Genomic DNA, 20,525 nt, shown 5'->3' with positions numbered 1-20,525 from the left:
ATGGTAATATTTAATTAATAATCTCAGAATAGTCTGTTAAATAGTAAATGTGAGTAGAGTCAGACATTTTGCATAACAATAGGCCTACGGTATTTAGGATGTACCAAGTCTTTAAATCGACTCCAGTAATGCAGCATGACTTGCCTAGCTCCCATCCAGCCAGAGAGAGAGACCACTTTGTCCACTCTTTCCTGCTATATAAATTCCCCCAAGTCACCAGTCACAATTAACGAAGCGTCATCAGTTGACTTTAGATCTTACTAACGACACGCCTGGTTAAATAACAACATTATAATGATAATATAGCATGGGGATTGGAGAGGGTGTGTGAGGGGTGGTGTTGTAGTGGTGGATGGGAACCTCCAGCACTGAGGCAGGCCATCAGGGGCAGGGAGAGGTCTGGTAAACCCACACAGAGCCCACTGAGCCTGGGTTCCCTATCCTGCCGAGGCCCCTGGACTCTCAATCTCTGGATATATACAGCACAAAAAGTTGTCAAGGACTCCGGGTGCATAAACTCGACTCAAAAAAGGTCATATTCTCACAAGGTAATGAACCTTAAAGCTTCAAACAAAGAACTGTGATATTGGGGCGGCATTCATTTCCTTGAACGATAGATTTCACAGTCAATATCAGTTTAGCATTTCAACACCTTGTCATTGTCAATGCCATTTATAATTGATACGCGACCAAAGGCAAACAATAGATTGGCCAGCACAGGAATATCAGTAGCGTTAGTATACAGTGTGTGTACTATATTATGCAGCTCTGCATTGGAGTTTATCAGAATGCGTCCGAATGGGAGAAGCAATAGGGTGGAGTCAGGGCTGGAGAAATGCCACTCAACTGCAAAGCAATCTTATCATGGAGTTGCAGGCAGCTCTCCCTCTCTCCCATTCCTTTGTTTCCCCTGCCTTCCTCCCTGCCTCTCTCCCCATCCACCCATTCTTGTCCTCAGCTCAGTGAATGGAGGAATGAAAAGCATCCCAATTAGAACATAGGTTGTTATTTGCTGAGGATCCATAGTTAACCCATTCCATCTGCTTGGTTGCTTTGCTGTCAAGTGTGTATAGAGGGCTTCAAGCACACACTCACAAAGGGGCAAAAACACGTACATCCTACAGGACCTGGTCTAAATGAACGCTTTCCCTGACAACAGCCATAGTCTATTCATTATATCTGTTTACTCTGTGTGTGTGTGTGTGTGTGTGTGTGTGTGTGTGTGTGTGTGTGTGTGTGTGTGTGTGTGCGTGTTTGTGTGTGTGTGTGTGCGTGCATGCGTGAATCTATCAGTTACACATACATGTCAGTACTTACACGCAACCAGTAGGTCACATGGAGGAGAGGTGTTGTGCTGTGAGGTGTTGCTTTATTTGTTTATTTAAACCAGGTTTGCTGTTCCCTTACACTATAAAAGATGGAAGGGAGTTCCATGCAGTCAAAGCTCTGTATAATATATATTTTTTATTTAACCTTTATTTAACTAGGCAAGTGAGTTAAGAACAAATTCTTATTTACAATGACGGTGTAACTTGTACGCTAATCATCGGGAAGCAAGTACAGGGAGTGAATTTAATATACAGTATAAACCAACATGGAACAAAACAAGAAACACGAGTAGTGTACAGACATGAAACAGAAACAGAGTCAGTAACGCCTGAGGAAAGAACCAAGGGGAGTGACAGATATAAGGGAGGTAATCAGGAAGGTGATGTAGTCCAGGTGAGTGTCATGAGGCGCAGGTGCGCGTAACGATGGTGGCAGGTGTGCGTAATGATGAGACAACTGGCGACAACGAGCGCCAGAGAGGGGGAGCAGGAGTAGACGTGACAGACGGCCTATACTACTGTACATTTCGCTGAATATGTTCTGGTCCTGGGGACTGTGAAAAGACCCCAGGTGGCATGTCTTGTGGGGTAAGTGTGTGTGTCAGTGCTTTGTGTATTTGGAACTTGGCATTTGACATTTTCAACACATGAATGTTTCTTATAAAAACAAGAAGTGACACAGTCAGTCTTTCCTCAACTCTTAGTCAAAAGAGACTGACCTGCATAGTATTACTATTAACCCTCTGATTACAATGAAAAGGAAGACAATCAGCTCTGTTCTGGGCCAGCTACAGATTTACTAGGTCTTTCTTTGCAGCACTTGACTATATGACTGGACAATAATCTAGATAAGATAAAACTATAGCCTGCAGTACTTGCTTTGTGGTGTCAAAAAAGCAGAGCATCTCTTTATTACAGACAGACTTCTCCCCATCTTTACAACCATTGAATCTATATATTTTGACCATGACAGTTTACAATCTAAGGTAACACCAAGTAATTTGGTCTTCTCAACTTGTTCAACAGTCATGCCATTCATTACCAGATTCAGCTTAGGTCTAGAACTTAGGGAATGATTTGTACCAAATACAATGGTTTTAGTTTTAGATATATTCAGGACCAGTTTATTACTGGCCACCCATTCCAAAATTGACTGCAACTCTTTGTTAAGGGTTTCAGAGACTTTATTAGCTGTTATTGATGATGCGTATATGGTTGACTCATCAGCATACATGGACACACATGCTTTGTTTAATGCCAGTAGCAGGTCATTGGTAAAAAGAAAATAAATGTTTGACATTAGAGAAGCTTCCGTTAAAGAAAACCTCCTCTGAATCCATAATATGGCAGAGGTTGAAAAGCCACAAGACATAAGTTTCTCAATAATAATGGTCAATAATATCAAAAGCTGCACTGAAATCTAACAGTACAGCTCCCACAATCTTCGTATTATCAATGTCTTTCAACCAGTCATCCCCTTCTCTATAAGCAGATGATTGTGGACTACAGGAACACCCCCATTTTCATCGACAGGGATGTAGTGGAGCAGGTTGAGAGCTTCAAGTTCCTTGGTGTCCACACACCAACAAACATGGTCCAAGGACACCAAGACAGTCATGAAGAGGGCACGACAAAACCAATTCCCCCTCAGGAGACTGAAAAGATTTGGCATGGGTCCTCAAATCCTCAAAAGGTCTACAGCTACACCATCGAGAGCATCCTGACGGACAAATAAATGGGCAATTAAGCCAACATGCTACTGCCTGAACTGTAGCTGGGCATAGAGAGAGAGATAATACATCCCACTCTTAGAAACCCTGTGGAGAAGACCTCTGTGTCTGCAAGCTAGAGTACAGTGCCTTCAGAAAGTATTCAGAACACTTTACTTTTCCCACATTTTGTTACTTTACAGCCTTATTCTAAAATGGATTAAATATACTTTTTTTCTCAGTAATCTACACATAATACCCCATATTGACAAAGCGAAAACAGGTTTTTAGAAAACATTCCCTGTTTCCATTGATCATACTTGAGATGTTTCTACAACTTGATTGGAGTCCACCTGTGGTAAATTCAATTGATTGGACATGATTTGGAAAGGCACACATCTGTCTATATAAGGTCTCACAGTTGACAGTGCATGTCAATGTAAGAACCAAGCCATGAGGTCGAAGGAATTGTCCGTAGAGCTCAGAGACAGGATTGTATCAAGGCACAGATCTGGGGAAGGGTACCCAAAATGTTCTGCATCATTGAAGGTCCCAAGAACACAGAGGCCTAAATTGAAGAAGTTTGGAACCATCAAGAGTCTTCCTAGAGCTGACCACCCGGCAAAACTGAGCAATCGGGGGAGAAGGGCCTTGGTCAGGGAGATGACCAAGAACCCAATGGTCACTCTGACAGAGCTCTAGAGTTTCTCTGTGGAGATGAGAGAAACTTCCAGAAGGACAACCATCTCTGCAGCACTCCACCAATCAGGTCTTTATGGTAGAGTGGCCAGATGGAAGCTACTCCTCAGTAAAAACCATATTTCAGCCCGCTTGGAGTTTGACAAAAGGCAGTTACTGAAACACTAGTCAGGATCGAGGCAAAGATGAACGGAGCAAAGTACAGAGAGATCCTTGATCAAAACCTGCTCCAGAGCTCTCAGCACCTCAAACTGGGGCGATGGTTCACCTTCCAACAGGACAACGACCTTAAATACACAGCCAAGACAACGCAGGAGTGGCTTCGGGACAAGTCGCTGAATGTCCTTGAGTGGCCCAGCCTGAGCCCGGACTTGAACCCTATTGAACATCAGAAGAGACCTGAAAATAGCTGTGAAGCAACACTCCCCATCCAACCTGACAGAGCTTGAGAGGATCTGCAGAGAAGAATGGGAGAAACTCCCCAAATACAGGTGTGCCAAGCTTGTAGCGTCATACCTAAGAAGTATCGATGCTCTAATTGCTTCCAAAGGTGCTTCAACAAAGTACTGAGTAAATGGTCTGGATAGTTATGTAAATGTGATATTTCAGTTTCTGATTTTATATATTTTATATACATTTGCAAACATTTCTAAAAACTTGTTTCTGCATTGTCATGAATGGGTAATTATGTGTAGATTGATGATAACTTTTTTTAAATATATTTTTTAATAAGGCTGTAACAAAATGTGTAAAAAGTCAAGGGGTCTGAATGCTTTCCAAAGGCACTGTATATAGTGAAAATGACTTCCATGATACATAGTAGTGTAGAAACATCCATTTTTATTTATCTTACCACAAATTTCAAAGCACAACGATTCTCCATCTTGGTTGTACTTGGCATTTGAGTTTGCCATTGTGAAGGTGCCAAAGTTATCAGTGAACATTGAATTTGTCTTCGGGATATTTTTCACAGTAAGATATTCAATCCATCATGATGTTTTGAATGTGGGATGTTTTAGTGCATTGAGTACAAGACATTTTAAGAAAGTTCAAACTTATTTAGTGTATTTCTATACAATTTAAAAACTCAAAAAGGCTGTTTGGAGAACAGAAAAAAAAAGAAGCTAAAATTACCCCGGCCAATATCAATCACACTGGTTGCTGTAGATCATTCACCACAGTCGATCTACAAAAACATAGCCTATTAGCTTTACCATTTTGCCAAAACACTTGAACTCACATTAACTCAGCACCGGTATTAAAAACTATAATGGTACACATACATAAATCTGTTAGCAGAAAAACTTATTTCATTAACAAAAGGTCAGCAAATACATTTGCTTTACAGAACTTTTTTTGTTGCCGTTATAAAGCAAATTGCCTGCAATTCTACACATTTTGCCATGGCTTATGCCAAGTTTCATGTTTGAAGCTTTTATTGTCACGGCACAAGTACGGTGAAATGTCTTTCTTGCTTGCTCTTTCCCAACAATGCAGTAATCAATATTAGTAGTGCTATAAACAATTAATGTAGAAGAAAAACACAAGAAATTGAAATAAAAAATAAGAAAAACACAAGAAAGTAAGCTATATATATATATACAGGGTCAGTTCCAGGATTACTTCCATTACCCTACTTACAATGTGCAGGGATACGGGAGTGGTAGGGTTAGATACTGTATGTATAAAGGTAAGGTGACCAGGCATTGGGATATGTGATAAACCGACTACCAGCAGCGTATCTGATGATTTCATGTAAGTGTGTGTGCCTGCATGTAGAGTCAATATGAATGGGTATGCGTGTTGTGTGTATGATCAAATGAAGTGTGTATGTATGTTGGAGTGTGAGTCTGTGTGACTGAGTGTGTAGAGTGTGCATAGAGTGTGTGAGTGTGTATAGAGACAAACGTGGAAATAAAATAGAAGGGTCAATGCAGTCTGTGTAGCCATTTTGTTAGCTATTTAGCAGTCTTATGGCTTTGGATAGAAGCTGTTCAGGAGCCTGTTGGTGTCAGACTTGTTGCTCCAGTACCACTTGGCTTGCGGAAGCAGAGAGAACAGTCTATGGCTTGGGTGGCTGGAGTCTTTACCAATTTTATGGGTATTCCTTTCACACTGCCTGAAATAGAGCTCCTGGATGGCAGGAAGCTTGGCCCCAGTGATGTAGTGGGCTGTCCGCACCACTCTTCATAGCTCAATGCTATCAAGGGTGGTGCAGTCGCCATACCAAGCAGTGATGCAGCCAATCAAGATGCTCTCAATGGTGCAGCTATATAACTTAGTGAGGAATTGAGGGACCATGCCAAATTAGGTCAGCCTCCTGAGGGGGAAGAGATGCTGTCGCACCTTCTTCATGACTATTTGCATGAGTGTGGACCATTTTAAGTCCTTAGTGATTTGGACACCGAGGAACTTGAAGCTCTCGACCTGCTCCACTGCAGGTCGATGAAGATGGGGGTGTGCTTCTAAATTGCACCTTGTGTACTCTACTATTGAAACACTCAACAGTAAGTTCCCCCGCCTGCGGCCCTGAGGCAGACCCTTTTGTAGTGTAACCGCAACATTAAGGTGAGGTCATCTTGGCTCACAGGGATCCTACACGGAAAGGCAGTGTTCATATTGAGTAAATGGGTTAGCGTTATCATGGGCCAAAACCTTCAAAAGACTTAGCCCCAGCTATTTATTATTTACCATGGGTAAATGTATGGAATAATTCCATTGAGCAAGGTTGCTTCGTTCCTCAAGGTGAAAATAGATACGTTTAGCACTTAATGCATGTGGCCCAGGCCTCTCCCTCATATATCAGCTTAATATTATTGAGATGTTTTAAAATCCGAGGATGGTGTTTCTCCTTGAACAAGTCATGCTTTTTTAGCACTGCCCTGTCTTTAAATCAGACCTTTTGTCGGCCTGGGAATTGGACAGTAGAAAAAAAATAGATCAGTGAGAAAAAAATCGCAGTGAAAAAAAATGGTGATCTTGGACTCTTTAAAAAAAAATCTGGTGAATTGACTTGGAATTGGGAGGGAAGCCATGTTGTGGAGCAATAAAAAGGTGCTTCATTCCAGGTTACAGATGGCTGAGAGGGACGTGAAGGGAGGGAGATTGCTTTGCATATTTGGGTAATCTTGTCACAAATAGATGCAGATCTTGGCATCTTTTTCATAAAAAGAATCGTCCTGCTGCGTTATTATTAAAACAATTTGTTTAGATTAGCAAAGGGTTCCATTTGGACTGAAACACTGGAGGAGGAGGGGGGAGAAGGGGGGAGTAAATGGAAAACTATTCAGGGCCATTTATTTTTGTCTCCTGCTCTTTGAACATAAACAACTTTTTAAATGTATGTGTGCCTTTGTGTGTACCTGTGTGGGTGTATGTGTTTTTGTGATATAAAGGATTCATTTGTATCATCATTGGATTTGATTTGTTTGCAAACTACGGTAGGTGCATGTAGCTGGTAATTTAACAAACACTCAGTAATTCAGGGAATGTTCTAGAAAGTTTGCAGGAGAACAAATAAGTTGGTAAAGCTGTTTAGCTTGAACAATAATATTGAAAAAGGAGGGAGAAAATCAGGGGAAAAGCGTGACATAAAGGCTGTGATGACAGAAGCATCTAATCCAAAAAAGACCATTCTTATCAGGTTCTAGTGGATTACTATGAGCCTCCTAACCAGAAAGTCCTTCTCAGCCAGGCATTCTCCTCAGCTCAGGGTTTGTGGATCAATAGGCCTGCATTGATCTCGCTCCTCTGTGGCTGGATCCACTTGGCCTGCCTCTTAGTCATGCACACACACACACGCACACATAGGTGTGCGCTTTCACACACACATACATACCCTCCGACAGCGTGCACCGTTCAGGCCATTCGGATTGTCTGATCGTGTGAATATGAGACGTGCGGGACTTGTTTTTCTCCAGTGAGTAGCACTGAGTGTCAACCCAACTTGCATCCCTCTTGGTGCCCACCATACGCCATGGCACTTTGATCAGTATCAGGGAACAGCTGTTTGTGTGGGAGAGGGCCATGACACTTCAAGCTTGTTACCTTGTTGTGGTGACGACAGTTCCACACACCAGGACTAACCTCTCTGTCTCTATTGTTTTTTCTCCAGATGACTCGCCCCATCCAGGTGAAGCCGGCTGACAGTGAGAGCCGTGGAGGTATTTGTCTTATTTTCTGAAATCCTTTTTTATCTCTCATTCTGTTTCTTGTTTATGCTCTCTCTATTTTGCTCTCTTTTTTCTCTCTCTCATTTTTTATATATTTTTCTCTATTTTCCTCTCTCTTGCGCTTTCTCTTTCAATCTCTCTTTCTCTCCCTTTCTTTCACAGTCTCTCTCTCTCTCTGTTGCCTGTGTTTATCTAATTGATGCTCTGCGTATTCATTTTAATTAAGGAGACGGTGGTTGATTTTGCAGTGGACTGAAGGCAGCTAGTGGCTTCTGCTGCTTGCCTGTCTGTCTGCCTGTCTATCTAACCCTGGCCTCCCTCTGCCAAGCACATTATCATACTACTGTGAATTAAAAAGTGATTAGAGCCCTACAGTAGAGCCCCCCCCACACACACACACACAAACACACAACTCCACACACACAATCTGTTTGCTTAAACGGAGGTGTATGTTCTAGACAAGCGAGTATAGGGGGAGGCGGAGGAGGGTGGGAGCATGCAGAGCTTGCCAAACAATACATAAAATTCACAGGGCCCTTGCCAAGATCCTCATTTACTTGGCCTTAATTTTGTCGTCTTTGATCTCTCTGGTCTTTCATTTACTCTCCACGGATCTGCATAGATGTTAATGTGATGAAGGGAGGGAACATCCTCTAAGTTTTTTGGGGTGGGGGGGTGTGTTCATACTGTGTGACAGTGTGTAGTGACAATGTGTGATGAAACGAGTGCTATGGTGCTCTATTCTGAAGAGCCTTGTGAGAGGGAGAGGTTCTCCATGCCTCAGTTAGTGAGAGACAGAAGGAGAGAGAGAGGCAGACAGAGAGAGGGAGAGAGGCAGACAAGGAGAGAGAGAGAGAGAGAGAGAGAGAGAGAGAGGCAGACAGACAGAAAGAGAGAGAGGCAGACAGAAAGAGAGAGAGGCAGACAGAGAGAGAGCCCGAGAGAGGGAAACAGAGAGTGAGAGAGGGAGACAGACAGAGAGAGGGAGAGACAGCGAGAGGCAAGGCAAAACAAAGAAAACGAGAGCAGGAGGCCAATCCTTCCCATGTCCCACTTCTGCATCAGCTTTACCTAGAAACCGCTGTCTGTTTTGGGTTAGGATAGATTAGGACAGCGGGCAACTTGTCTGCCTGTCAAATGACACAATGTTCAAAAGGACAGCCTAATTTCTAGAGATTGATTTGAGAAAAGGCCAAAAGAGATAACTGGGCATGCTCATCTCCCAGCTATTTGTCCCTAGCCCCTCTATCCCCCCTAGCCTACTTATCCCCCTATCCCCCAGCACCTCTGGCCCCCTGGACTACCTAGCTCCCCATCGCCCCCTGGCTCCCCTGGTCTCTCTATCCCTCCTAGCCTACTTATCCCCCTATGGCCCTGGCCCTTCTAGCCCCCTGGCCCCTCTAGCCTCTGGCCCCCTAGCTGCCTGGCCTCCCTAGCATTCTAGCCCCTTACCCCCCCCTAAACCTCCGACCAGTCAGCGCTGGAGACAAGCAGGGGTCTTGTGCTGTCAAGATTGATGCCCCTTAAAGGCCCATTGATTTTGCCATTGTGGTGGTGTGTGTTCGCATTAACAATGACACTCAGCTGTCTTTTTCAAATCAAATGTTACTTGTCACATGGTTCGTAAACAACAGGTATAGAATAACAGTGAAACACTTACCATGCCGACAATGCAGAGAGAATAAAATGAGAAATAATATAAAAATAAGAACACAAGGAATAAATACACAGTGAGTAGCGATAACTTGGCTCTATACACAGGATACTAGTACCGAGTCGATGTGCAGGGTTACAAGGTAATTGAGGTAGATACATTATGTGGACACCCCTTCAAATTAGTTGATTCGGCTAGTTCAGCCACACCCATTGCTGACAGGTATATAAAATCGATCACACAGCCATGCATTCTCCATAGACAAACATTGGCAGTAGAATGGCCTTACTGAAGAGCTCAGTGACTTTCAACTTGGCACCGTCATAGGATGCCACCTTTCCAAAAAGTCAGTTCGTCAAATTTCTGTTCAACTGTAAGTGCCCCGGTCAACTGTAAGTGCTATCATTGTGAAGTGGAAATGTCTAGGAGCAACAACGGCTCAACCGTGAAGTGGTAGGCCACACAAGCTCACAGAACGGGACCCCTGATCTGTCCTCGGATGCAACACTCACTACCAAGATCCAAACTGCCTCTGGAAGCAAGGTCAGCACAAGAACATTCTAGACAATCTTTGTGGCAACAGTTTGGGGAAGGTCCATTCCTGTTCCTTTGTCATTATGGGGTAGCTTCTGTCTGGCCGCTCTATCATAAAGGCCTGATTGGTGGAGTGCTGCAGAAATGGGAGAAACTTCCAGATGGACAACCATCTCCACAGAGGAACTCTGGAGCTCTGTCAGAGTGACCATCGGGTTCTTGGTCACCTCCCTAACCAAGGCCCTTCTCCCCCGATTGCTCAGTTTGACCAAGTGTGGCCAGCTCTAGGAAGAGGCCACTGTGTTCTTGGGGACCTTCAATGCTGCAGAAATGTATTGGTACCCTTCCTCAGTATCTGTGCCTCAACACAATCCTGTCTCAGAGCTCTACGGACAAATCCTTCAACCTCATGGCTTGGTTTTTACTCTGACATGCACTGGTAACTATTGGACCACATAGAGACAGGTGTGCACCTTTCCAAATCATGTCCAATCAATTGGATTTACCACAGGTGGACTCCAATCAAGTTGTAGAAACATCTCAAGGATGATCAATAGAAACAGGATGCACCTGAGCTCAATTTCAAGTCTCATATCAAAGGGTCTAAATACTTATGTAAATAAGGTATTTACGGGTTAAAAAAAACAAACTTTGCAAACATAGATTGATGAGCAAAACAATTAATTTATTCAATTTTAGAATAAGGCTGTAACGTAACAAAATGTGGAAAAAGTCAAGGGGTCTGAATACTTTCCGTATCCACTGTAGCTGCCTTAGCAAACTCAACTAGTTGCTACATATACAGGCAAAAGCTATCTATTTCTCCTTTGTCCTTTATGGACCACACCTCCCTACCTCCCTCCAGAGTCATACCCAGGGTGAGATCTTAATTAGACTTCCTGTTCTGGGGAGACGATGACACCAGGGATGGACCATGCACCAGGCCACTGGGGGACCGGGCTCTCCATCCTGTCCATGAGCTTCTAATTACTCACTTAATCTCATTACGGGGAGGACAGATCACAGGACCTGGGCCAGACTGGCCGTTTGGGACTGACCCCCTCTACCGTATACCCGCAGGACCCCTCACCGCAAGGACCAGCACTCACTGGTTATTAAAAATATATATTTTTTTTCAATTAACTTGTTACGTGTACCAATGGTAAGAATGTCCAACAGTCCTCAACTTTGGTAGCCACTGTTAGCCATGCTGATAGTGGTTGTTTTGGGCAGAGGTGGGTAGATTACTGAAAATCTGTTGCTGAGATTGTAATTTACTGAAGTAATAATAAAAGTAGCCCTCTTAAGAAACTTCTGAAGTATTAGTAAAAAGTATGGGCCGAGTGTTGGGACGTGGAACTGGAGACAAGTGGGAGTGAAGTTGCTGGGTGGGGGGTAGAATGACGGTCTAAGATAAAAGTACGAAATGAACAAAAAAAAATAGAAGTTTAAATTACACTACAAAGGAACTGTTCAAATCCAATGCCTGTTAGCCTGAGGCTGATGCCACTCAAGCACATACACACACTCACACTGAAAAGCACACATGTGCACACACGGACACATACACACACTCACACTGAAAAGCACACATGTGCACACACGGACACATACACACACTCACACTGAAAAGCACACATGTGCACACACGGACACATACACACACTCACACTGAAAAGCACACATGTGCACACACGGACACATACACACACACACATTGAAAAGCACACATGTGCACACACGGACACATACACACACTCACACTGAAAAGCACACATGTGCACACACAGACACATACACACACTCACACTGAAAAGCACACATGTGCACACACGGACACATACACACACTCACACTGAAAAGCACACATGTGCACACACGGACACATACACACACTCACACTGAAAAGCACACATGTGCACACACGGACACATACACACACTCACATTGAAAAGCACACATGTGCACACACAGACACATACACACACTCACACTGAAAAGCACACATGTGCACACACGGACACATACACACACTCACACTGAAAAGCACACATGTGCACACACAGTCACATACACACACTCACACTGAAAAGCACACATGTGCACACACGGACACATACACACACTCACACTGAAAAGCACACATGTGCACACACGGACACATACACACACTCACACTGAAAAGCACACATGTGCACACACAGACACATACACACACTCACACTGAAAAGCACACATGTGCACACACGGACACATACACACACTCACATTGAAAAGCACACATGTGCACACACAGACACATACACACACTCACACTGAAAAGCACACATGTGCACACACGGACACATACACACACACACGCCTTGCTGTTTTGTTGTCCTTGATGTCTTTTGTTTTTGCATTGTTGTTTTCTGTTGTTGTTTTTCATTTTTTATATGGCGCATCGGGTGGGTGGTTTTTCAGGGAGGACTGTGAGTGTCTTGGATGGTTGAGGGGGAACTGTGGGGGGGGGATCTTAGATGGTTGGGGGCCTGGCGGTTGGGAGCATGGGCCGGTGGCTGAGAGGTCGCTAGTTTGGGTAACCGATTCGACTTGGTGGGAGATCTGTCGATGTGCCCTAGGGTAGGGCTCTTGACCCTGGTTGCTCCTGTGGGTCACTCTGGATGTCTGCTAGATGACTGAATTTATTGTAAATGTGGAGCGGCTTCAGTGCAGGTAGATTGTATGTTTTGAAATTCAATAAAAAATAAAATACAAAAAGTGTTTTTAAAAAGGTCAAAAAAGTACTAGCTACAAATTATTTTGGTAATTTTTTACACCTTATGGTAAATTGTGACAGCAAACAAAAATAAGATCAATTTAGTGAAATTGATTTGATAGGCTGGACAGTTTCAATTATGGGCTTATTCCAAGTTGACTTAATATCTATCAATGTGCTTAATTTCATAAAACGTTAAACGGCACTCGAGACATTGAAATCATTTCACAATTTCAATAGCATTAATGAAAATTACTTTCACAATATCATTTAAAGTACATGTGATGGGGAATGCGTACTAAGAAGATTTACACCAAGTGTTATGTTTCATTTTTTATTCAGAATGAAATATCAAGGAGGATCAGGTAAGTATTACAACAGTCAAACAACAATGAATATTGAAATGTCAATATCAATCATGTTACTAGTATGCAAATCAGACACTTTTCAGCATGGAATTAAACATCAAGGTAGTTATTTAGGTAAAAATCATGTACACTGAACAGCAACATGTAAAGTGTTGGTCCCATGTTTCATGAGCAGACAAAATATCCCAGAAATGTTCCACAGGCACAAAAAGCTTATTTCTCTCAAATTTTGTGCGCAAATTTGTTTACATCCCTGTTAGTGAGCGTTTCTCCTTTGCCAATATAATCCATCCACCTGTCAGTTGTGGCATATCAATAAACTGATGATTACACATGATCATTACACAGGTGCACCTTATGCTGGGGACAATAAAAGGCTGCTCTAAAATATGCAGTTTTGTCACACAGATCTCTCAAGTTTTGACAGAGCGTGCAATTGGCAAGCTTACTGCAGGAATGTTCATTTCTCTACCATAAGCGTTTTAGTGAATTTGGCAGTTTGTACTACCGGCCTCACAACCGCAGACCATGTTCGGTTTGCTGATGTCAGCATTGTGAACACGGAAATACCGTGATGAGATCCTGAGGACCATTGTGAGGCCCATAGTATCTGTGAACAACAGATGCATATCTGTATTCCCAGTCATGTGAAATCCATAGATTAGGGCCTAATGAATTAAATTGACTGATTACCTTATAGCGGCACCAAACAAAGATGCCGGGAAATTAATATTAATGCTCAATCACATCCTTACTCTAGGAAAACAGAAAAGCGGCCGTTACGTTGTTACAACACATTGAGTCCTATTGGAGCCTCTGCTCTATGATGGGATGTGCAGCAGCATTTAAGTGGGCTGTGGGGGCCTGCTCTCCGCTCAGCCCCTGCATTCCCTTGCGTCGCAGATATTAAATAAATTGATTTTATTTCACATGCAGGCCTGATGACTGGCACTGACTGGCTATAATAGCTGCTGATATTTCTTTTTGAAGGGCTGTTCAATGCTCCTCAGAGGATTTGGAGACCTTACACAGGATAAATCATCTCTAACCTCTTTGATTTCCACCTAACCCCCTCCCCAGTAGACCCCTGTGCCTCTCAAGACTCATCCCCACTCCTCCCCGCTACCCCTTCCCCTTGTTTCCCTCGGGTTTTTGTTCATACTCAGAATAGAGTTCCATCTCGCTGGTGATTTTATTTTGTCACCCCCCCTAATTTTCTCAGCTTTACCCGGTGTTAATGTACAACCTATTATACCCAGTGATGTCTGTCAGCAAAATATACAGAGATCTGGTGTGACCACCATTTAACTCATACAGCTCGACACATCTCTTTTGCATAGAGTTATAGAGTTGATCAGGCTGTTGATTGTGGCCTGTAAAATGTTGTCCCACTCCTCTTTAACGGCTTTGCGAAGTTAATGGATATTGGTGGGAACTGGAACACGCTGTTGTACACATCGATCCAGAGCATCCCAAACATGGTCAATGGGTGACATGTCTGGTGAGTATGCCAGGCCATGGAAGAATTGGGACATTTTCAGCTTGTAGGAATTGTGTATAGATCCTTGCGACATGGGGCCGTATATTATCATGTTCAACATGAAGTGATGGTGGCGGATGAATGGCCTCAGGATCTCATTACGGAATCTCTGTGCATTCAAATTGCCATTGATAAAATGTAATTGTGTTCGTTGTCTGTAGCTTATGCCTGCCCATACCACCGCCACCATGGGGCACTCTGTTCACAACGTTGACATCAGCAAATCCCTCGCCCATAGGACAAAATACACACTATCTGCCATCTGCCTGGTACAGTTGAAACCAGAATTCATCCATGAAGAGCACATTTCTCCAGCATGCCAGTGGCTATTGAAGGTGAGCATTTGCCCACTGAAGTTAGGTACGATGCCAAACTACAGTCAGGTCAAAACCCTGGTGAGGGTTTATAACAGTTTCTGCAAATATTTGTGCAAACCCACAGTTTCATCAGCTGTCCGGTTGAGTGTTCTCAAGACAATTCCGCAGGCGAAGAAGCCGGATGTGGAGGTCCTGGGCTGGTGTGGTTGCACATGGTCTGTGGTTGTGATGCCGGTTGGACGTACTGCCAAATGATCTAAAACGATGTTATACGTGGCTTATGGTAAAGGAAAGAACAGTCAATCCTCTTACAACAGCTCTGGTGGACATTCCTGCAGTCAGCTTGCCATTTGCATTTTTCGTCAAAACTTGAGACATCTGTGGCATTGTGGCATTGTCTCAAGACATCCTGGTTCGATTCCATGCTGTATCACAACCGGCCAAGATTAGGAGTCCGGGCAGGGCACAATTGGCCCAGTGTTGTCTGCGTTTGGCTGGTGTAGGCTGTCATTGTAAATAAGAATTTGTTCTTAACTGACTTGCCTAGTTAAATAAAGGTTACATTAAAAACAAATGTGTTTCTTGATATGCCGCAGGTGGATGGATTATTTTGGGAAAGTAAAAATCCTCGCTAACAGGGAGGTAAACAAAATGTTTCTGGGAACTTTTATTTCAGCTCATGAAATAGGGGACCAACACTTTACATGTTGCATTTATATTTTTGTTCAGTGTAAATAGCAGTGACCAAAATGTTAGAACAAGTCAAAAATGAGACAGGAAACCCTCTGAAATCCACTGATTCCCCATGCTACACTCTCTCTACCAGACTGTTCTCACTGAGGGAAAGGTAGGGAGAAGGAGAGAGAGGTGAAGGGAGAGAGAGGGGAGGGAAAGGGTATGAGAGGTGAGAAAAATAGAAAAAACGTAGAAATAGCGACTCCTGCAGCTCTGTTGCATGCTGGGTCTGTACATAGTCAATGTTAGGCTTTGAGGAGACTCCTATGGTAGATACACTTACAGCTCATCCCTTGGCAGTAGTACTGTAGATTACTTTATCATTGATCTCAAACCAGAGTCTCTCAGAGCGTTCACAGTCAGCCCACTAACACACCTATCAGATCACAGCAAAATCACAGTCTACTTGAACAGAGTAATACTCAATCATGAGGCATCAAAACCAAAGGAAATGCACAATATTAAGAAATGCTGTAGATGGCAGGAAAGTAGTTTAGAAACCTAACAAAAAACAAATAGGTAACAACAAATGTAAACCCTTTTAGACAACTTCCTGGACAAAACATTTCACTGTAATAGTGAAGGTGTAAACTTGGCAGTAGAAAGCCTTGACAGGATATTTTACCCTTCAGCTTCCCTATCAAATCTTAAACAATGACAAATGGTTTGATGAAGAATGCAAAAACCTAAGAAAAAGAAACCTATCCAACCAAAAACATGGAGACACAGAAAACCTGAGTCTATGCCTTCACTATGGTGAATCACTAAAACAATACATAAATACACCACAGAAAATAGAAGGAACAGCATGTCAGAAATCAGCTCAATGTAATTGAAGAATCCATAGAATCGAACCACTTCTGGGAAAATTAGAACACACTAAACAAACAAAAGCACAAAGAGTTTTCTATCCAAAAAGGAAATGTATGGATAAACCACTTCTCCAATCTTTTTGACTCTATAACAAAGAACAAACAGCAAAAACATATGCATGATCAATTACACATCTTAGAATCAGCAATTCAATTGAATGAAATACAGCACATAATACAAACCCTTCAACCCTAATAGGCCTGTGGTGTTGATGGTTTCCATAATGAAATTATAAAATATACAGACCACAAATGTCAATTGGCTATACTTAAACTCGTTAACATCATCTGGCATCTTCCCCAAAAACTGGGACCAAGGACTGATCACCCTAATCCACAAAAGTTGAGACAAATTTGACCCCAATACCTACTGTGGGATATGTGTCAACAGCAACCTTGGGAAAATCCTCTGCATTATCATTAACAGCAGACTTGTACATGTCCTCAGTGAAAACAATGTACTGAGCAAATGTCAAAATGGCTGTTTACCAAATTACCGTACGACAGACCGGTGAGCACAGTCTGGCTATAGAGACCGGTCGTCACAGACCAACCTGGCTGCCCAGAGAGGAGAGGCTGTGCTCACTCTGCTCCAGGGGAGAGGTAGAGACAGAGCTGCATTTCCTATTACACTGTGACAAATATTCAGACCTAAGAGAATATTTCTTTCCCAAAATTATAATTCAATACAAAGAATTTGAAACTATAAAAGATGAAGAATAAATCTAATAAATCTGCACTTCCTAACCTCCTGCCCAATGTATGACCATATTAGAGAGACATATTTCCCTAAGATTACACAGATCCACAAAGAATTCAAAAAAAAATCCAATTTTGATAAACTCCCATATCTACTGGGTGAAATTCCACAGTGTGCCATCACAGCAGCAAGATTTGTGACCTGTTGCGACGAGAAAAGGGCAACCAGTGAAGAACAAACACCATTGTAAATACAACCCTTATTTATGCTTATTTATTTTATCTTGTGTCCTTTAACCATTCGTACATTGTTTAAACACTGTATATATATAATATGACATTTGTAATGTCTTTATTGTTTTGAAACGTCTGTATGTGTAATGTTTACTGTTAATTTGTATTGTTTATTTCACTTTATATATTCACTTTATATATTATCTACCTCACTTGCTTTGGCAATGTTAACACATGTTTCCCATGCCAATAAAGCCCTTGAATTGAATTGAATTGAGAGAGAGATACACTAGAGAGAGATACACTAGAGAGAGAGATACACTAGAGAGAAAGCGATGCACTAGATAGAGAGAGATACAGTAGAGAGAGATACAGTAGAGAGAGAGAGAGAGATACACTAGAGAGAGCGATACAGTAGAGAGAGATACACTAGAGAGAGAGAGATACACTAGACAAAGATGCAATGGAGAGAGAGATACACTGGAGAGAGAGATACACTAGAGAGATAGATAAACTAGAGAGAGGGATACACTAGAGAGAGATACACTAGAGAGATACACTAGAGAGAGATAAACTATAGATAGAGAGCTACACTAAAAATAGATTCACTTGAGGGATACACAAGTTGGAGATACACTAGAGAGTTAGAGATACACTAGAGAGAGATACACTAGAGGGAGAGAGATACACTAGAGAAATAGATACACTAGACAGAGAGATACACTAGAGAGAGATACACTAGAGCGGGAGATACAGTAGGGGGAGAGATACACTAGAGAGAGATACACCAGAGAGAGATACACTAGAGAGAGAGAGATACGAGAGAGAGAGAGATACACCAGAGAGAGATACACTAGAGAGAGAGAGATACACTAGAGAAATACACACTAGAGAGAGAGATAAACTAGAGATAGAGAGATACACTAGAAAGAGAGAGATACACTAGAGAAAGACACACTAGAGAGAGAGATAAACTAGAGATAGAGAGATACACTAGAAAGAGATTCACGAGATTGAGATACACTAGAGAGTTAGAGATACACTAGAGAGAGATACACTAGAGAGAGAGATACACTAGAGAGATAGATACACTAGAGAGATAGATACACTAGAGAGATAGATACACTAGAGAGAGATACACCGGAGAGAGAGAGAGAGATACACTAGAGAGAGAGAGATACACTAGAGAGAGAGAGATACACTAGAGAGAGAGAGATACACTAGAGAGAGAGATACACTAGAGAGAAAGCGATACACTAGATAGAGAGAGATACAGTAGAGAGAGAGATACAGTAGAAAGAGAGAGATACAGTAGAGAGATACAGTAGAGAGAGATAGAGAGAGAGAGATACAGTAGAGAGAGAGATACACTAGAGAGAGATCCACTAGAGAGAGATAGATACAGTAGAGAGAGAGAGATACAGTAGAGAGAGAGAAATACACTAGAGAGAGAGAGATACACTAGAGAGAGAGATATACTAGAGAGAAAGCGATACACTAGATAGAGAGAGATACAGTAGAGAGAGAGATACATATTTATGCTTATTTATTTTATCTTGTGTCCTTTAACCATTCGTACATTGTTTAAACACTGTATATATATAATATGACATTTGTAATGTCTTAATTGTTTTGAAACGTCTGTATGTGTAATGTTTACTGTTAATTTGTATTGTTTATTTCACTTTATATATTCACTTTATATATTATCTACCTCACTTGCTTTGGCAATGTTAACACACGTTTCCCATGCCAATAAAGCCCTTGAATTGAATTGAATTGAATTGAATTGATACAGTAGAAAGAGAGAGATACAGTAGAGAGATACAGTAGAGAGAGAGATACAGTAGAGAGAGATCCACTAGAGAGAGATAGATACAGTAGAGAGAGATATACAGTAGAGAGAGAGAGATACACTAGAGAGAGAGAGAGATACAGTAGAGAGAGATACACTAGAGAGAGATCCACTAGAGAGAGATAGATACAGTAGAGAGAGAGAGATACAGTAGAGAGATACAGTAGAGAGAGAGATACACAGAAGAGAGATAGAGATACAGTAGAGAGAGATAGATACACTAGAGAGAGATACAGTAGAGAGAGAGAGAGATACAGTAGAGAGAGAGATACACTATAGAGAGAAAGACAAAAACACTAGAGACAGACAGATACACTATATATAGAGAGAGAGATACACGAGATAGAGAGAGAGAGAGAGAGAGAGAGAGAGAGAGAGAGAGAGAGAGAGAGAGAAAAAATGGAAAACTAGATTATTGTTACAATGTGCTTGGCTGTGCACAAATGGGAAAGAAGTTGAGGCCAGCTTTAGGTCACACATTCAAATTCGGGCTCTATTCCCAAATCCCTTCCCGTCCTCCACTGACATAAACAATATTTATACACTGTGAAGCGGCCATGGGTGTCTCATAGTACAAACCTTAACTTCCCAACTGTGTACAGCCAAGGATCAAGGTCCAAGGATGTCTTTGCTCCTGCTCACTGTGCTATGTAAGCTCCTAAATGTACCATCACTGCACAGAGCAGCACACACTTGGGGTTTGTTTTAAGTTAGGAGATGAGAGATGTAGGGATGGCCATGTATGTATTATTCTTACTGCTGGCAGAAATATGCTGAGGATGGGGGAGGAGGGGGGAGAGGAGGAGTAGGGGGAGGGGGAGAGGAGGAGTAGGGAGGAGATGGGGGAGTGGGAGAGGAGGAGTAGGGAGGAGGTGGAAGAGTGGGAGAGGAGGAGTTAGGAGGAGATGGGGGAGGGGGAGGGGGAGGGGGAGGGGGAGAGGAGAAGTAGGGAGGGGGAGAGGAGGAGTAGGGAGGAGGTAGGGGAGTGGGAGAGGAGGAGTAGGGAGGAGGTGGAGAGGAGGAGTAGGGAGGAGGTGGGGAGTGGGAGAGG

At 42.5% G+C, this 20,525-nt stretch overlaps 1 protein-coding gene across 7 annotated transcripts in view; it reads left to right on the top strand.

Moving 5' to 3' along the window:
* Window positions 1-20,525, top strand: part of celf5a (cugbp, Elav-like family member 5a) — a 364,846-nt gene that overhangs the window by 217,436 nt on the left and 126,885 nt on the right. For all 7 annotated transcript variants that reach the window (XM_042303708.1, XM_042303675.1, XM_024396321.2 and 4 more), the window contains exon 3: window positions 7,851-7,899. In XM_042303708.1, coding sequence (XP_042159642.1) covers window positions 7,851-7,899 — 49 coding nt within the window. The remainder of the gene's footprint in view (window positions 1-7,850; window positions 7,900-20,525) is intronic.

Source organism: Oncorhynchus tshawytscha, linkage group LG01 (genome assembly GCF_018296145.1).
Source record: "Oncorhynchus tshawytscha isolate Ot180627B linkage group LG01, Otsh_v2.0, whole genome shotgun sequence".
NCBI lineage: Eukaryota > Metazoa > Chordata > Actinopteri > Salmoniformes > Salmonidae > Oncorhynchus > Oncorhynchus tshawytscha.
The sequence above is the reverse complement of the archived record's forward strand: the minus strand, read 5'-3'. Positions and strand labels throughout refer to the sequence as shown.